The sequence below is a fragment of the Pogoniulus pusillus genome, chromosome 7 (genome assembly GCF_015220805.1).
Source record: "Pogoniulus pusillus isolate bPogPus1 chromosome 7, bPogPus1.pri, whole genome shotgun sequence".
In the NCBI taxonomy this organism is placed as follows: Eukaryota; Metazoa; Chordata; class Aves; order Piciformes; family Lybiidae; genus Pogoniulus; species Pogoniulus pusillus.
In genome coordinates, this window is record NC_087270.1 from 41,424,961 (window position 1) to 41,443,565 (window position 18,605).

General features: G+C 50.4%; 1 protein-coding gene across 1 annotated transcript in view; it reads left to right on the forward strand.

Annotated features, from left to right (window-relative positions):
- The window catches only part of PKHD1 (PKHD1 ciliary IPT domain containing fibrocystin/polyductin), a 296,674-nt gene that overhangs the window by 108,909 nt on the left and 169,160 nt on the right, over positions 1-18,605 (forward strand). Inside the window, exons 37-38 of the mRNA XM_064146703.1 lie at positions 3,812-4,024; positions 18,111-18,318. Of these exons, the coding sequence (XP_064002773.1) occupies positions 3,812-4,024; positions 18,111-18,318 (421 nt within the window). The remainder of the gene's footprint in view (positions 1-3,811; positions 4,025-18,110; positions 18,319-18,605) is intronic.

The following is an 18,605-nucleotide window of genomic DNA, read 5'->3' on the forward strand; positions in this document are numbered from 1 at the left end:
AGGCTGTATATTTATTCTGACCCAGTGAAAACCACAGAGGCAGAGGGATGTGGGTGAGAGAGACAACAGGCAAGTACTTGGGAGCTTGGATAGAGGTTGTTTTGCACTTAGAATCAGAGAATCAGCCAGGTTGGAAGAGACCTCCAAGCTCAGCCAGCCCAACCTAGCACCCAGCCCTCAACAATCAACCAGACCATGGCACTAAGTGCCCCAGCCAGGCTTGGCTTCAACACCTCCAGCCACAGAGACTCCACCACCTCCCTGGGCAGCCCATTCCAATGCCAATCACTCTCTCTGACAACAACTTCCTAACAACATCCAGCCTGAACCTCCCCTGCCACAGCTTGAGGCTGTGTCCCCTTGTTCTGTTGCTGGCTGCCTGGCAGCAGAGCCCAACCCCACCTGGCTACAGCCTCCCTGCAGGCAGCTGCAGACAGCAATGAGCTCTGCCCTGAGCCTCCTCTGCTGCAGCCTGCACACCCCCAGCTCCCTCAGCCTCTCCTCACAGGGCTCTGCTCCAGGCCCCTCCCCAGCCTTGCTGCCCTTCTCCAAACACCTTCCAGCACCTCAACATCTCTCTTGAATGGAGGAGCCCAGAACTGGACACAGCACTCCAGGTGTGGCCTGAGCAGTGCTGAGCACAGGGGCACAAGAACCTCCCTTGTCCTGCTGCCCACACTGCTCCTGAGCCAGCCCAGGATGCCATTGGCTCTGCTGCCCACCTGGGCACTGCTGCCTCCTCTGCAGCTCCTCTCTGCCAGCACCCCCAGCTCCCTCTCTGCCTGGCTGCTCTCAGCCACTCTGGCCCCAGCCTGTAGTGCTGCTTGGGGTTGTTGTGGCCAAAGTGCAGAACCCTGCACTTGGCCTTGTTCAGTCTCATCCCATTAAGACTTGCTTAGACTTGCTGAAGGGTTAAATGAATGCCTGCCAGTGCTTGCTCTTCTTCTGCCTGATGCTGCTCTTCTGTTGTCACAAGATGAACTTTTCTTCTTACATTTTCTTTTCTGCTGGAGGCTGAGTGCATTTTAGCTTTGTTCTGGGTGAAGCTCACATGTAAGACTCTGCTTATGTGTGAGACCACAGCTGGAGTACTGCATCCAGTTTTGGACAACAAGGACAAGGAACTGCTGGAGTGGGTCTAGATGAGGGCCGTGGAGATGATCAGAGGGATGGAGAATCTTCCCCATGGGGAGAGGCTGAGAGAATTGGGGCTGTTCAGTCTGGAGAAAAGAAGGCTCTAGAGGGACCTTACAGTGGCCTTCCAGTACTTGAAGGAGGCCTATGGGAAAGCTGTGAAGGGACTTTAGTCAAGGGCTTGTGCTGATAGGATGAGAGGGAATGGATTGAAGCCTGAGGAGGGCAGGTTTAGACTGGAGATTAGAAACAAATTCTTCACAGTGAGGGTGGTGAGACTCTGGAGCAGGTTGCCCAGGGAGGTCATGGATTCCCCCTTCCTGGAGGTGTTCAAGACCAGGCTGGACGAGGCACTGAGCAAGGTGGACTGGTGGAAGGTGTCCCTGCCCATGGCAGAGGGATTGGAAGTGGATGATCTTCAAGCTGCCTTCTGCCCTAAGCCATTCTGTGACTCTATGAATCAGCTGGGGACACACAATGGTTTAACAACCTGACCTACAGGAGAGATCTACAAAATGCAACAGGATGGGAGAAGTCTTCACATTTTAAAATCCTTTTTTGGGGTGGAGGTGCTGAGACACTGCGACAGGTTGCTCAGGGAGGTGGTGAGTGTCCCCTCTCTGGAGCTGTTCAAGCTGTTGGATGAGGCCTTGAGCAATCTGGGCTAGTGGCAGATATCCCTGCCCATGGCAGGAGAGCTGGCACTAGATGATCTTTAAGGTCCCTTCCAACCCAAACCATTTCCTCATTCTTTGATTAAGAAGGTAGAATTACTTGGGTTTTAGGAGCTATATGAGTGAGCTCTTCCTCACTTATCAAAGCCACCTTGTCAAGGGAACTCTTGGAGAGAGACAGTGCAGAGCTGGTGCTAACAGCCACCCCAAAAGCAGTAAGCCTTGGTGGCTTGTGCAGAAGAGGGACTTCATGTCAAGTGCAGCTCTCTCCTTCCCAGCCCCCCGCTGCGAGTCAGGGGTAGCATGGGGAGCAGAGCACAGCTCTGTTACAGGCTCCATTGTGCCCAGCACTGCTCGTAGAGGAGAAACAAACATGTGCTACCCATTTACAGCAGTCCCTCTGGGGGCAGGGCAGGGGGAGACAAATCTCAGAGCCGTATGGGAAACAAGAGACTTCCCATGGCTGCCTTGGGGTGCGCTGGAATAGCTCAGAAAGAAAACAACTCAGGAATCCCAGCCCAGCATTCCTTCTCCATCCCTGTCACCTCAAGGGGAGGGGACAGAAGGCTTTGTCTGAGGAATTCAGCATTTCCAGCCTGGATATAATGCAGCTAAAACTTGGGAAAAGTTTTGGGAATGCTGTTCTGGGAAGAGCTGTGACTGTGCAATCAAACAGCTTTGGCTGCCAGCCTCCCTGGCTCTGTGGTACAGAGTGGTAGCAATTAAAGTACTCATTAAAGACTGTGTGAAGAGGAAACAAAAAATGACAATCTTTTAATGGGAACAGAGCATAGGAAGTCAATAAAGACCTTGGGGGAGATGTATTTTGGTTTGTGTTGGGAATAAAATAATAAATACTGCAGTGATTTATAGTTCCATTTCTAGGCTGCAGTGATAGAATTATGAACACTCTGATGCTATAAGGCAAATGTGTTTATTAAAGAGCTCTGCATCCAGCAAGCAAAGGAGCAGGATGGTATATTATAGCATAAGAGGAAGATGGACCAGCAGTCCATTTATTACTGAAGAGAGTTGTAATTAAGATGTTAAATAAGGAATACACAAATCAACAGTTGCAGTCAGGGGCACTCTAAGTACTGGTAGAGGAATTCTGTGGCTGAGAAGCAATTTCAGAGCACCCAGGAAATTACAGAGGGCTGTGGAAGCATTTCTTCATGAATGGGAGGTGCTGTGTCCAGTTCTGGGCTCCTCAATTCAAGAGAGACATTGAGATACTGGAATGTGCCCAGAGAAGGGCAGCAAGGCTGGGGAGGGGCCTGGAGCAGAGCCCTGTGAGGAGAGGCTGAGGGAGCTGGGGGTGTGCAGCTTGCAGCAGAGGAGGCTCAGGGCAGAGCTCATTGCTGTCTGCAGCTGCCTGCAGGGAGGCTGCAGCCAGGTGGGGTTGGGCTCTGCTGCCAGGCAAGCAGCAACAGAACAAGGGGACACAGTCTGAAGCTGTGCCAGGGCAGGTCTAGGCTAGATGAGCTTGCAGGTCTCCAGCAACTCCACCAGTCTGTGGGAGAACTGGAAAACCAGGCTGAATTAATAAGGTCTATAAACAGCTGATAAATCCATAGAGTCATAGAATCAAGCAGGTTGGAAGAGCCTTCCAAGCTCAACCACTCCAACCTAGCACCCAGCCCTAGCCAGTCAAGCAGACCATGGCACTAAGTGCCCCAGCCAGGCTTGGCTTCAACACCTCCAGGGACAGAGACTCCACCACCTCCCTGGGCAGCCCATTCCAATGCCAATCACTCTCTCTGACAACAACTTCCTCCTAACATCCAGCCTAGACCTCCCCTGGCACAACTTGAGACTGTGTGCTCCACAGGGACAGTATTGGACATGATGGTTGTTTTGCATGGTGCAACAATGTTTGACTCTTGACCTTGTGGTTTTACCGCAAACCCATTTGCTCACCCATCTCTTACAGCTCCTTTGACCATGAGATAGTGTCTGGCTATGAGATCTATGGTTGTGTTTCGCTCTTTTGTTGTCTTTAGGTGGAAAACTCTTGTTCACTGGTCCAGGACCTGTAGAACTCCATGCTCATTACATTCTGATATCTGCTGGAGGAGAGCTGCAGGTGGGATCCCCTGAAGCCCCTTTCAGTCACAGAGCACACATCTATCTCTATGGAAGCCTCCATTCTCCACCGTTGGTTCCCTATGGGGTCAAGTTCCTAGCAGTGAGGAATGGAACTCTTTCCATGCATGGTGAGTAGAGATTTTGCTGCTCTTCAAAAGCTAAAGCACAAATTAAAAGCAAAAAGTATTTGTGGAGGGAAAAAGAGAAATTAAAACAACTTTCATCTTAAACTTCTAATTGTAGTTAAGAATGAGTTGAAATCAGTTTTTTGGGGATCAGAACTTTACATCTTTGCATTCACCATCAAACTCCTATGCCTGCAGTATCTTATGCATGAAAGCTCAGTGCTGTATGTTCATAAAACCTTCCACAGTGGGAGCTGAGTCATAGAATCATAGATTGGTTTAGGTTGGAAGGGACCTCAAAGCCAGTTCCAATCCCCTGCCATAGGCAGGGACACATCCCACTAGAGCAGGTCACTCAAGGTCTCATCCAGCCTGGTCCTGAACACCTCCAGGGAGGTGATCTTTGATCACATTGGGTGCTTCTGTGCTCCACAACCTCCCTGGGCAACCTGTGCCAGTGTCTCACCACCCTCACTGCAAACAACTTTTCCTAACATCCAGTTTCAATCTCCCCTCTGCCAGTTCAAACGCATTCCTCTTTGTCCTGCCATTACAAGACCTTGTCAATAGTCCCTCCCCAGCCCTCCTGTAGCCCCCTTCAGATACTACAAGGCCACTCCAAGGTCTCCTGGAAGCCTTCTCTTCTCCAGGCTGCAGAGCCACAACTCTGTTCACCTGTCCTCACAGCAGAGCTGCTGCAGCCCTCTCAGCATCTTGGTGACCTCCTCTGGACTGGCTCCAACAGTTCCATGTCCCTCTTGTGTTGGGGTCTGCAGAGCTGCACACAGTCATTCTGAAAGCCAAAGAAAAAGACACATGGTATCAAGTAGGTGTGAAACTCTGGCAGTCATTTAAGTGCCTAGAAGACATTTGACTTTGTGCATGTCTGTCCACAAATGGATGTCTCCATCCCTTGGAAAGAGGACTTCAGGTCCCTGTTGTGAATCACTTGAGTTTGTTTTGCTATCAGGATGGGGTATTCTTCTCCCCTCATCTTTCTCCACAACAACTGGGAAGTTTCTTCCTCAAAGAGTATGGGTCTTGGAGTTTTCAGAGAGGATAATCTGCCAAGTATGTCCCGTGGTGAAGCCAGTGCCAAGCATGCTGCATTTAGTGGCCTGTGCCAGGTGGATTGGGGATGATACTTCTCAAAGCACAAGCAAAGTGCTCTTGCCAGGTTTTTCCTCTCCTCCACCTCTCCATGCTGTGCTGGTACCCCAATGCCAGTGGTCTGCCTCTAGCACTGGGGGCACAACTAGCAGCTCTCTTTTCTCCTGGTGGTAGACACAGCTGTACCTGCTCAGCACAAGTTGTTGTGGCAAATGGCAAGCCCAAAGCTATGCAGAAAAACTGTGCCAGTGCCAAGAATTTCCAATCCAGATGCCCAGTCCTCTGCTCTAACTGCTGGACCTTTCTCTTAAAGGAAGCCCTGCAGGATCAGAGCTCTCCATTCTTACCAAGTGAAAGAGACAAGGGACCTAAAGTGCAGAAAAATGTCTGTAGGTTTGCAGATACTGAGGCATAAAAGAATTTAGATGCAGATCTATTTTGGAAGGTATAAAAGGGGTTTTGGAAGGTAGAATCATAGACTCAATCAGGTTGGAAGAGACCTCCTAGCTCAGCCAGTCCAACCTAGCACCCAGCCCTAGACAAGCAACCAGACCATGGCACTAAGTGTCCCAGCCAGGCTTGGCTTCAACACCTGCAGGCACAGAGACTCCACCACCTCCCTGGGCAGCCCATTCCAATGCAAATCACTCTCCCTGTCAGGAACTTCCTCCTAACATCCAGCCTAGACCTCCCCTGCCACAACTTCAGACTCTGTTGCCCTTCTCTGGACATGTTCCAGCACCTCAACATCTCTCTTGAATGGAGCAGCCCAAAACTGGACACAGCATTCCAGGGGTGGCCTGAGCAGTGCTGAGCAGAGGGGCAGAAGAACCTCCCTTGTCCTGCTGCCCACACTGCTCCTGAGCCAGCCCAAGATGCCATTTTGAAAGCCTCCAGCAAAGGAGACCCCACAGTCTCTCGGGGCAGGCTGCTCCAGTGCTCTGTCACCCTCACCATAAGAGCAGAAGAAACACAGACCAGCTACTAAGTCACTTAGAAGTTCTGAAGCAGTCTCAGTGCATGGCTGGGGCTCCAAATCCTGTAATCTGCAGTTTAGGATCCGAGCAGTGGAAGCCTGCTAGAAAACAGGACCAAAGGAGTGTGTTTTGGTGCTGGGTTTGTATTGCTTATTGGAAGCAGAAATGCACTGCCCTGTCTCCAGTCTGGCCTGTGGCACAGAACAAACTGCTGGGCATGACAGCCTCTTTCCCCAGTGGCTGCAGGAGGCTGCCATGCTGAGCACTATACCTTTATATGGACACATATAGATGCTATCTGAGCTCAAAACCATAGCATAGAATCAACCAGGTTGGAAGAGACCTCCAAGATCATGCTCCAGCACCTCAACATCTTTCTTGAACTGAGTGGCCCAGAACTGGACACAGCACTCAAGGTGTGGCCTGAGCAGTGCTGAGCACAGGGGCAGAAGAACCTCCCTTGTCCTGCTGCCCACACTGCTCCTGATGCAGGCCAGGATGCCATTGGCTCTCTTGGCTACCTGGGCACACTGCTGGCTCATCTTCAGCTTACTATGTATCAGTACCCCCAGGTCCCTTTCCTCCTGGCTGCTCTCAGCCACTCTGTCCCCAGCCTGTAGTGCTGCTTGGGGTTGCTGTGGCCAAAGTGCAGAACCCTGCCCTTGGCCTTGTTCAGTCTCATCCCATTGGCCTCTGCATGAAGTGAGCAGGCTTCCCAGTCCTCAGCTGTCTCGATGAAGATAGCAGTGAGCACATTTGAATGTCTCCTCTCCTTCAGCCTGGCAGGTCCTGGGGAGCGTTGGGCAGCCCTGGCTGGGTTCAGCTGGTTCAGGAAGCGCTGTCAGCTCCTGGCTTTGATATGTTAACAGGAGCAAGGGTTTCCCACAGCTCCCCTGGGAGCAGCACTCCTTTGCTCCGGCGGTTGTAGCGGGCTGGGAAATTTCAGCGTTGCCTTTGGCTTTAGCCAGGTCCCCTGCCAGTCAGAGCATGCCACCCATAAAGTGCCTGTCAATCACGGGTGGGTGTGCAGGGGGGCTCCGTCAGCCGGGGCAGCTCCACTGCCTGACAAGGTAATTACGGCTCTTGCATCTGCGGCAGGGGCCGGAGCGGAGCTGAGAGCATTGTATTGATTGTGCAGAAGGGAAATTTATCACTGTCTCCAGCTCCATTCATACTTTATTCCCCGAGAAACATTCCTGACAAGCTCCAGGAGAGAACTTTAGCACCGTGGCCTTGGCTGCTCTTGCGCCTTTGTCCTTCCCAGGGAAGCTGGACCAGAGACGGCAGCAGATGCTGAGGACTCCTACTCTTTGTGGCAGCCTCATTCTGTGATCTCAACATTCTTATTGTCATGGGTGGAGACAATTGAGAGACTTCTCCCATCCTGTTGCATTTTGTAGATCTCTCCTGTAGGTCAGGTTGTTAAACCATTGTGTGTGTCCCCAGCTGATTCATAGAGTCACAGAATGGCTTAGGGCAGAAGGCAGCTTGAAGATCATCCACTTCCAATCCCTCTGCCATGGGCAGGGACACCTTCCACCAGTCCGCCTTGCTCAGTGCCTCTTCCAGCCTGGTCTTGAACACCTCCAGGAAGGAGGAATCCATGACCTCCCTGGGCAACCTGCTCCAGAGTCTCACCACCCTCACTGTGAAGAATTTGTTTCTAATCTCCAGTCTAAACCTGCCCTCCTCAGGCTTCAATCCATTCCCTCTCATCCTATCAGCACAAGCCCTTGACTAAAGTCCCTTCACAGCTTTCCCATAGGCCTCCTTCAAGTACTGGAAGGCCACTGTAAGGTCCCTCTAGAGCCTTCTTTTCTCCAGACTGAACAGCCCCAATTCTCTCAGCCTCTCCCCATGGGGAAGATTCTCCATCCCTCTGATCATCTCCACGGCCCTCATCTAGACCCACTCCAGCAGTTCCTTGTCCTTGTTGTCCAAAACTGGATGCAGTACTCCAGCTGTGGTCTCACACATGAGCAGAGTCTCATCCTATCACAAAAAGCCCTTGTGAAATTCCCTTCCTGGCTTTCTTGTAAGCCCTCTTCAGGTGCTGGAAGGCTGTTATAAGGTCCCTCCAGAACCTTCTTTTCTACAGACTGAGCATCCCCAACTCTCTCAGCCCTCTGGTCATCTTTATGGCCCTTCTTTGGACCTGTTCCAGCAGCTCCATGTCCCTCTTATGTTGGAGGAAGCAGAATTGGGCACACACCTCAAAAGAAAATCAGTGCTTTGACTATGCATTAGCTGAGACTTTGTTAGTGTGAACACTGTGGTGACATGGGGCATGAAAATAGGCATTTTGATTAATAACATACACAGCTCCACCTAGACAGAGGATGCTGCAGCTCCACCTAGACAGAGGATGCTGCAGCTCCACCTAGGCGAGGATGCTGCAGCTCCACCTAGGCAGAGGATACTGCAGCTCAGACTTAATAACATGCTGCATTCACTTTGTCCAGCCTGTGGAAACTGTGGTAAAGAAAAGCTCTCCAGAGAGGTTAACATTGTAGGATTGTAGTAGAGCAAGGGATAGAAACTAAAAGTTTGAAGCTAAAAGATGGAAGATTTAGACTGCATCTAAGGAAGAAATGAGGTTGATGAAGCACTGGAAGAGATTGGCCAGAGAAGGGGTAGTCACCCTATGCCTGGAAGCATTCAAAGTCAGAGGGACCTGGACAGGTTGGAAAGGGACCTGGACAACCTCATGACATCAACAAGGCCAAGTGTAAGGTCCTACATCTGGGTGGGTGCAATCCCAAGCACAGCTCCAGGCTGGGTGGGGAATGGCTGAGAGCAGCCCTGAGGAACAGGCCCTGGGAGTCTGGGCTGATGAAAAGCTCCACAGGAGCCTGCAGTGTGAGTGCAGCCCAGACACAACCCTGTGCTGGGCTGCAGAAGAGCAGTGTGGGCACAGAGCAAGGGAGGGGATTCTGCCCCTTGCCTCTGCTCTCCTCAGACCCCACCTGCAGTCCCGGGCACAGCTCTGGAGCCCCCAGCACAAGCAGGACATGAAAGTGTTGGAGCCAGTCCAGAGGAGGCTATGAAATGCTGAGAGGGCTGCAGCAGCTCTGCTGTGAGCACAGGCTGAGAGAGTTGGGGCTGTGCAGCCTGGAGAGGAGAAGGCTTTGAGGAGAACTTGGAGTGGCCTTGCAGGATCTGAAGGGGGCTACAGGAGGGCTGGGGAGGGACTACTGACAAGGTCTGGTAATGACAGGAGAAGGAGGAATGGATTTAAAATGTCAAAGAGTAGATTCAAACTAAATGTTAGGAAAGGTTTCCAGGGAGGGTGGTGAGACACTGGCACAGGATGCCCAGGGAGGCTGTGAAGCACAGAAGCACCCAATGTCATCAAAGCACATTCTGTGCTTCTGTGCTCCACAACCTCCCTGGAAGTGTCCAGGGCCAGGTTGGATGAGGCCTTGAGTGACCTGTTCTAGTTGGAGGTGTCCCTGCCTATAGTGGGGGGGTTGGAACTGGGTGATCTTTGAGGTCCCTTCCAACCAAAAGCATTCTATGATTCCGATTCTATGGGTCAGGTTCTGTGCAACCCAATCTAGTTAAAAATGTCCCTGCTCACTGCAGGGGGCTTGGGTTAGATGCCTTTATGGATCCCTTCCAACCCAAAGCATTCTATAGTACTGTCTATTTATGTTCAGCATGGTTAAAACAGAGCTGTCAGTGACCATTTCACTCCTCTGAAGTCATGGTTGGTCCTGCTGCCAAAAATGGCCCTGTGCCTGATGCTGACCATGCAAGATGACATTATAGAGGCAGTTCTGCACTTCTATACACAGCTTTTCTGCACCAAAACCATCTCATACTAAAGCTCTTTCAGAGCTCAGGAGAGAAAAAAAAAAAGAGGCTTTTTGCCAGTTGAACCAATTGTTAATTTTAATTCCTTTTAATCAATAATAAAACACAAAATAATTGTGAGCTCTGCAGAGCTTCTGCATTCCTCAGGAGAGCAAACATCTAATCAAATGCTTCTTGCTTTTCCTCCATTAAGCAGTGTTCTGTGTCTGTGCTGAGTTTGAGATGAAGAGATCATAGACAACACAAGAGAATTCGTTCTGCTTTATTCACATAGCAAGGAGGAAATCTTCCCAGGGGAAAAAATACAAGGGGGAAAAAATCCCTATCAAGGGGATCCAAGCTAGGGTGCAGACATCTGCTACAGCTAAGATGTGCTTTCTTACCTTCCTGAAATGTTCATGCCTTTGATAGGTGCCATTTTACTCTGCTTGGCACACACTCTTTACAGCAGGAGCTTAGAATAGAATAGAATAGAATAGAATCAACCAGATTGGAAGAGAGCTCCAAGCTCAGCCAGCCCAACCTAGCACCCAGCCTTGTCCAGTCAACCAGATCATGGCACCAAGTGCCTCATCCAGGCTTTTCTTGAACACCTCCAGGCACAGTGACTCCACCACCTCCCTGGGCAGCCCATTCCAATGCCAATCACTCTCTCTGCCAGCAACTTCCTAACAACATCCAGCCCAAACCTGCCCTGCCACAACTTGACACTCTGTCCCCTTCTTCTCTTGCTGGGTGCCTGGCAGCAGAGCCCAACCCCACCTGGCTACAGTCTCCCTGCAGGAAGCTGCAGAGAGCAATGAGCTCTGCCCTGAGCCTCCTCTGCTGCAGGCTGCACACCCCCAGCTCTCTCAGCCTCTCCTCACAGGGCTCTGCTCCAGGCCCCTCCCCAGCCTTGCTGCCCTGCTCTCAACACCTTCCAGCACCTCAACATCTCTCTGCAATGCAGGAGCCCAGAACTGGACACAGCACTCTAGGGGTGGCCTGAGCAGTGCTGAGCACAGGGGCAGAAGAACCTCCCTTGTGCTGCTGCCCACACTGCTCCTGAGCCAGCCCAGGATGCCATTGGCTCTGCTGCCCACCTGGGCACTGCTGCCTCCTCTGCAGCTCCTCTCTCCCAGCACCCCCAGCTCCCTCTCTGCCTGGATGCTCTCAGCCACTCTGGCCCCAGCCTGTAGTGCTGCTTGGGGTTGTTGTGGCCAAAGTGCAGAACCCTGCCCTTGGCCTTGTTCAGTCTCATCCCATTGGCCTCTGCCCACCCATGCAGCCTGGCCAGGTCCCTCTACAGGGCTCTGCTACCCTCCAACAGCTCCACAGCTGCTCCTAGCTTGGTGTCCTCTGCAGACATACTGATGCTGGACTCAATCTCCCTTTCTGAGGTCTCTTCCCTAGGATGGTTCTCCTTAAATGCTACTCATCCCTTGTGGTGGTTGCAGAAGGTGTTTTTTGCTCTCTGTGGCAGCTTTTTTCCTTTCAAGACCCTGACACTAACATGATGCATTAAAAGCAGATGGCTCTTGAACAGAAGGCTAAGCTGCCTTGAATGCCCTTGGTTCACTGGGGCTACAAGGCAGCACTTAGGCAGTTCCCATGGAGTAACTAATGTACAATGACTTCTTCCTTCTCTTTCTTTGTCACAAATGCAAGATGACCACTAGCTTCTAAAGACCTAGCAGATGGGAGGGAGGAAACAGTGAGCTGAGTTCAGGGCAAGCTGCTCTCTCTTTCATACCTTGCCCTTCTTTCTAACTGAACTGCTTCTACGATCTTTGATTCAGGCTTAGATCAGTTGATCTGCATTTAATGCTGATCTTGATGTGGAAAACATGATGTAGAAGTGGGCTGAGGTGGACACTGGTATATATAGATTGTAATACACAGAGGGACTATCTCTAACAGAGCAGCTTGTGGGTATTTTTGACAGGAGGGTGGTCCATGGGTTACTACAACTGTGGAGGCTTTCTGAGAGATGAAGGAGTTACCTCTTCTAAACCTTTGAATGTAACAGAATCACAGAGGACATCTGGCTGGAAGAGAACTCAAAGATCAACTCTGGATGTGTTTAAAAGTTGTTTGGATGTGGTGCTTGAGGATATAGAATCATAGAATCAAGCAGGTTGGAAGAGACTTTCAAGCTCAGCCAGTCCAACCTAGCACCCAGCCCTCAACAATCAACCAGACCATGGCACTAAGTGCCTCAGCCAGTCTGTTCTTGAACACCTCCAGGCAGCCCATTCCAATGCCAATCACTCTCTCTGGCAAGAACTTCCTCCTATCATCCAGCCTAAACCTCCCCCATATACCTCCCTTGTTCTGTTGCTGCATTACCCCAGTTCCCTGCCCTGGTGCATCAAGGAGTCTCCATGAAGCAGAGAGAATGTGAGGTTGTGGAGTCTACTTCCCAGGAGACTGTCAAGCTCTGTGTGGATGCATTCCTGTGCGACCTGTGTTGGGTTCTATGGTCCTGCTCTGGCAGGGGACTTGGGCTTGAAGATCTCCAGAGGTCCCTCCCAATCCCTAATATTCTGTGATCCTGTGACACAAGCCCTGTGAGAAGAGGCTGAGGGAGCTGGGGGGGGTGCAGCCTGCAACAGAGGAGGCTCAGGGCAGAGCTCATTGCTGTCTGCAGCTGCCTGCAGGGAGGCTGTAGCCAGGTGGGGTTGGGCTCTGCTGCCAGGCAAGCAGCAACTGAACAAGGAGACACAGCCTCAAGCTGTGTCAGGACAGGTTCAGGCTGGATGTGAGGAGGAAGTTGTTGTCAGAGAGAGTGATTGGCATTGGAATGGGCTGCCCAGGGAGGTGGTGGAGTCTCTGTCCCTGGAGGTGTTGAAGCCAAGCCTGGCTGGGGCACTTGGTGCCATGGTCTGGTTGGTTGGCCAGGGCTGGGTGCTAGGTTGGGCTGGATGAGCTTGGAGCTCTCTTCCTGCTTGATTCTATGATGTGTGACCTCTGCCCAGAGCCAGGTACATGATAGTGCCACGAGTGGGCAGGCACATGATGTCTTCATGCATCGAGACCTGAGTAAGGGAACCAAAAAGGGTCCAAATTTCCTGTCTCAGTCTGCCCATTGTTGGTGTAATGCCTGTGCTTGATGTTGCATTTCTAATACCCCCTGGGGATGTTCTCTTCCCTCAAGTTACAGGACAAAAAGCAATGGCCTCAGGTTGCTCCAAGGAAGGCTTAGGCCAGGCTTTAGATATAAAAAATCACCATATGGCTTTTCAGGCACTGGAAGAGGCTGCCCAGGGAAGTGCTGGAGTCAGCAGCCTCCAGAGGTTTGAAAGAAGTGCAGATGTGGTGTGGAGGGACATAGCTTAGTGGTGCACTTGGCAGTACTAGGCTAAGAGCTGGACTCAATGATCTTAAAGCTCTTTGCCAACCTAAGAGATTCTGTGACATCAGAACAGTTATACTTAAATCCAATCTAAAATACTCACTGTGATCCTGAGCACCCAGCACTGAGGCTTCTGAAGCTCCAGTCAAAAGGCTGATGAACTCTTGGGTGTTCTGAGGGTTAATGAGCAGTTCTAAATTAGGAAGAACCTCCTATTTTACCCCAGGGCATGAATAAAAAGCTTTCTGCAGTGTCTGAGTGGGAAAACAGCAAGAGAGCTGTCTGCATCTCCCCAGGAGCTGCCCACACACAGCAGTTTGTCCTGCAGGAGTGGGAAGACATCTCCCGCTTTCAGAGCAGACACATCTCTGTCTCTCAAAGATGCAGAGTGGGAGAAAAACACCAAGCTCCTCTTGTTGCAAAACAAGTTAGAAACGTTTTGCAAATGCTCAGGGAATGTACCCAGGCCTGGAATTAACAGGGAGAAAATGCAAACCAGGAATGCTCAAGCCTAGAATCATCGAGTCAGGGAATCAAGCAGGTTGGCAGAGAGCTCCAAGCTCATCCAGCTTAACCTAGCACCCAGCCCTCAACAATCAACCAGACCATGGCACTAAGTGCCCCAGCCAGGCTTGGCTTCAACACTTCACAGAGAGTGATTGGCATTGGAATGGGCTGCCCAGGGAGGTGGTGGAGGCACCGTCCCTGGAGGTCTTCAAAAAAGCCTGGATGAGGCTCTGCTTGGCTTTCTGGGCTGGAAGTGCACACTGCTGGCTCCTGTGGAGCACAGCAATCTGTTTCTGAAGCACCCATTTCCACTGCCTGCATCACCATTACTGACATGTGGAAGGATGAAAACAGACCAAGCTGAACCTGAGCAAGCAGTACAATTTGGGCAGGTAGAAGGGAATAATAAAGAAGGATTATGGCAGTGGAGAGGAAGAGGGGTTCCTTAGGCAGTCTGACACCTGAAATCACAGAATGATAGGGGTCAGAAGTGACCTCTGGTCATCATTTTGTCCAAGCCTCTGCTGAAGTAAGGTCACCTAAATCAGGCTGCACAGGATCACATCTAGGTGGGGTTTGAATTTCTCCAGAGAAGGAGACTCCACAGCCTCTCTGGACAGCCTGTTCCAGGACTTTGCCACTCTCATGGGAAAGAAGTTTCTCCTCCTTACATTCAGATGGAACCCCCTGTGCTCCAGTTCATGTCTGTTACACTTTGCCCTGTAAGCTGGGCACCACTGGTAAGAGTCTAGGCCCAGATCCCTGCCCTTTAGATAGTGATAAGCATTGACAATATCCCCTCTCAGTCTTCTCACCTCCAGCTTCCAGAGTTCCAGGTCTCTCTGCCTTTCCTTCTCAGAGAGATACTTCAGTCCCCTCAGCATCTTTATAGCCTTCATTGAACTCTCTCCAGTAACTCACTCTCTTGAGCTGGAAAGGCCAGAACTGGACACAGTAATGCTGCAGTAAATTGTATTACTGATGATTGTTTAGTGGTGCTTTGGGGTTTTGCTTTGGTTTTGTTTGTTCATTTAGATATTATGATTATGATCACAGCATGTCAGGGCTGGAAGGGACCTCAAAAGCTCATCCAGTCCAACCCCCCCTGCCAGAGCAGGATCACCTAGACCAGGTCACACAGGAACACATCCAGGCAGGTTTTGAATATCTCCAGAGATGGAAACTCCACAGCCCCCCTGGGCAGCCTGTTCCAGGGCTCTGTCACTCTCACAGGGAAAAATTCCTCCTCATACTTAAATGAAACTTCCTCTGCCTTCCTTATTATTATCACTGCTGCTGCTGTTGTTGCAATCCATTGAGTTGAGTTTTTAACTCTGCCTCTTGTGAGGTTATTTTCTTTTTGGGGTGGGAGGGGGAGAATGTAAACTGCTTGTTTCTTTTTGCTTTGTTCATGGCAATTGAAAGATCTTCTTTCCTTTTACACTAAAGGTTTACAAGTAGCTACAACAGCTTGACAGGTTAGGTGCAGCGTAACTGGTGCAGTCACACTAAGCAGATTGTGCATCTGAGCCTTGCAGTTCATGTAACTTCCATTCGTGGTACAAAGAGATCTCATTACCTCAGCTTTAAAGTGCCAGTAAACTGTCAGGAGGTGTAAAAGAGCTTTAGAGTTCGTCAACACTACAAACAAACTGTGTGCTTGTAAACCCAGTTAATTAATGTGTGGTGAGTAAGAGTGAAGAGGAGATGCAGCAGGATCCTGCCTCTCTGTAGTTAAAGACCATAGAATCAGCCCGAGCTGGAAGGGACCACAAGGATCATTTAGATCCAATGCCCCTGCTATGGGCAGGGACACTTCACACTAGGTCAGGCTGGCCAGAACTTCATCCAGCCTGGCCTTAAAGACCTTCAGGGCTGTCTACAGCTACCTGAAGGGAGGCTGTAGCCAGGTGGGGGTTGGTCTCTTCTCCCAAGCAACCAGCAATAGAACAAGGGGACACAGTCTCAAGTTGTGCCAGGGGAAGCCTAGGCTGGATGTTAGGAGGAAGTTGTTGGCAGAGAGAGTGATTGGCATTGGAATGGGCTGCCCAGTGAGGTGGTGGAGTTGCCATCCCTGGAGGTGTTAAAGAAAAGACTGGATGAGGCACTTAGTGCCATGGTCTGGTTGACTGGGTAGGGCTGGGTGCTAGGTTGGGCTGGGTGAGCTTGGAGGTCTCTTCCAACCTGGTTGATTCTATGATTCTATGATTTCAGGGATGAGGTTTCCACCACCTCCCCACACAAGGCATTCCAGGGTCTCACCACCCTCAGCTGAAGAACTCCTTCCTATCATTCAGTCTGACTCTACCTTTTTCTAGCTTTGTTCCATTCCAATGTAGAAAGTGAGAAACTCATGTGGAAGGATATAAAGGTATATATATAACTTTATGACTGAACATCAGTCTTGGAAGACAGCACCCAAGGTACAGCTGGGCTTAAAGAAAGAAGAGGTAACAGTGAGCTTCGATGAAGTGAATTAGAAGTCCAAAAGTCACTCTTCAGAAGGAAAACAGTAGGCAGAAAAAGAACAGTTTGAGAGAAGACATAGAAGGAGGCAGATCATGAAGTGGGACATATGCAGCAGAAGCTGACATCAAGACCTGGAAGCACGAGAGAAGACCTGGAAGCATGAGAGAAGACATGGAGGCTGAATCTGTAGATGGAAGAAATGAGAGCTTGGGCAAAGCAGGCTGGATAACATCACTGTGCCCAAGGTTGCCAGCTCAAGCCATAGGCCTTCCCAAACCAGCTGAAAACTGATTGCTCAGACAGGTCTCTTTGCCCTAAGAGTCTTTTAAACTTTCTCCTCTGAGACCATGAGCTCTCACTGACAGAACACACACTTAAAAATACTGTAAGGCAATAGGACACAAAGCCTTGATTCTTCCTTCTCTCATTCTGCCATGAATACCTGGCTTTGGAGATGCTACTCCCCATTTCCATCTTCACCAACAAAAAAGGGACAGTAGTGGGAAAATTTGGACTGTAGACTGTGAACAACAATCAGTTGAACAGGGAATGGAGAGAGAAAAGCTTGCTTAAGACAACTTGGAAATGATTTATTGGCTGCAACCTCTACCCACAGTGATTTTTGGTGTTATTACTTTGCTATACTACAGCCAGGGAGGACAGCAACTTGCTGTGAGCTAAAGGGAAATTATGATCTATTGCAAAGGAGGGAAGGAAAGACATACTAAAGGTGTGGGTGTGTGGGGCACTTGCACTCCCCTGACAGTGTGCAGTGTGCTGGATCTCACTGGACCAACCTGTTCCAAATCTGAGTAAGGAAAAGGCAATGTCAAGAGTTAAAGCAAAGTTGTTGAAAAGGAGAAGGAAGGGTGAAATGGAGAGTTACTGAACTGCTGGGGCATGCTGCACACAGATTTGGTAGCACATTCACTGCAGAAGAGGAGATCTGAGTATCTGCAGTTGTAGCATTGATGTTGTCTTCCAACCTGAGGTTACTGATGAAGGAGGCTTTTCATCTGGTAGACATGCTGATGTGTGTATCCACACTGCTGCCAAACCTCTTACCTATCCCCAGGGGTGCTGGAGCAAAGCTGGAGCTGGGTAGGTTCAGACTGGAGGTGAGGATGTTGAGCAGGAGAGTGGTGAGAGGCTGGAATGGGTTGCCCAGGGAGGTGGTTGAGGCCCCATGGCTGGAGGTGTTTGAGGCCAGGCTGGCTGAGGCTGTGTGCAGCCTGCTCTAGGGTAGGGTGTCCCTGGGCATGGCAGGGGGGTTGGCACTGGCTGCTCCTTGTGGTCCCTTCCAACCCTGACTGCTTCTATGATTCTATGATGTTACCTGACCTTCACGTAGACTCCAATTGTAGAATCACTAAGGCTAGGAAAGACCTTTCAGACCATCAAGTCCAAGTACCCAGCTACCATGGCCACTGAACTATATCCTGAAGCACAGCTCCAGGGATGGTGCCTCCACCACCTCCCCAGGCAGCCTCTTCCAACATCCCCAGCACCAGTGCAGAAAGGCCTCCTACTGCTGTCCCTTCAAGCCTGCAGGGTCAGAGGGGAAAGCAGTTTTCACACCTCCTTCTCCCTGTTCAAACCCTCGGGGTGGGGAGGGGAAGAAGGAAGGATGTGGAGTACTCCAGAACAGAGGATGTTCAAGCAGCCTGTGGCCTTGGCAATTAGAGATGTGGTTTAGTGCTGACCTTTCAGTGCTGGGTCAGGGGTTGGACTGGATGATCTTTGAGGCCTCTTCCAACCAGATGTTTTCTGTGGTTCTAAGCATTCCAATCCTGAGGTTTCTTGTGTTTCTTGCCTCTTTTTTTAATTTTATTTTTAATTAAAAAAAAATAATTAAAGAAAAATGTTTGTTTTTCAGGCTGGATGCCCAAAGTGGCTTTCACACACTTGAAGTCATCAGCTCACGCTAGCGACACAAGATTACTGCTGCAGGAACCTGTTGACTGGCAACCCGGGGATGAAATCCTGGTGGGAAGAACAGGCCTGGGAGAGGCACAGCAGCAAGAGGAAATGACTGCCATTGAGTCTGTGAACAACACAGAGCTGTACCTTCGATCACCACTCAGGTATGATTTCAAGAGCCAAGCAGATTTCTACAGCAGAGAGATAATCAGGGGAAATCTTGGCCAAGGGGAGGATTTGCAGTTTCCTGTGGGACACAAGAACTGTCCAACTTCAACAACAGTGGACAGAGACATTTCCTTTTGTTGCTCTCCTAAAGCTAGTGGAGGTTTACTCTTATCATAGAATCAAGCAGGTTGGAAGAGACCTCCAAGCTCAGCCAGCCCAACCTAGCACCCAGCCCTCAACAAGCAACCAGACCATGGCACTAAGTGCCCCAGCCAGGCTTGGC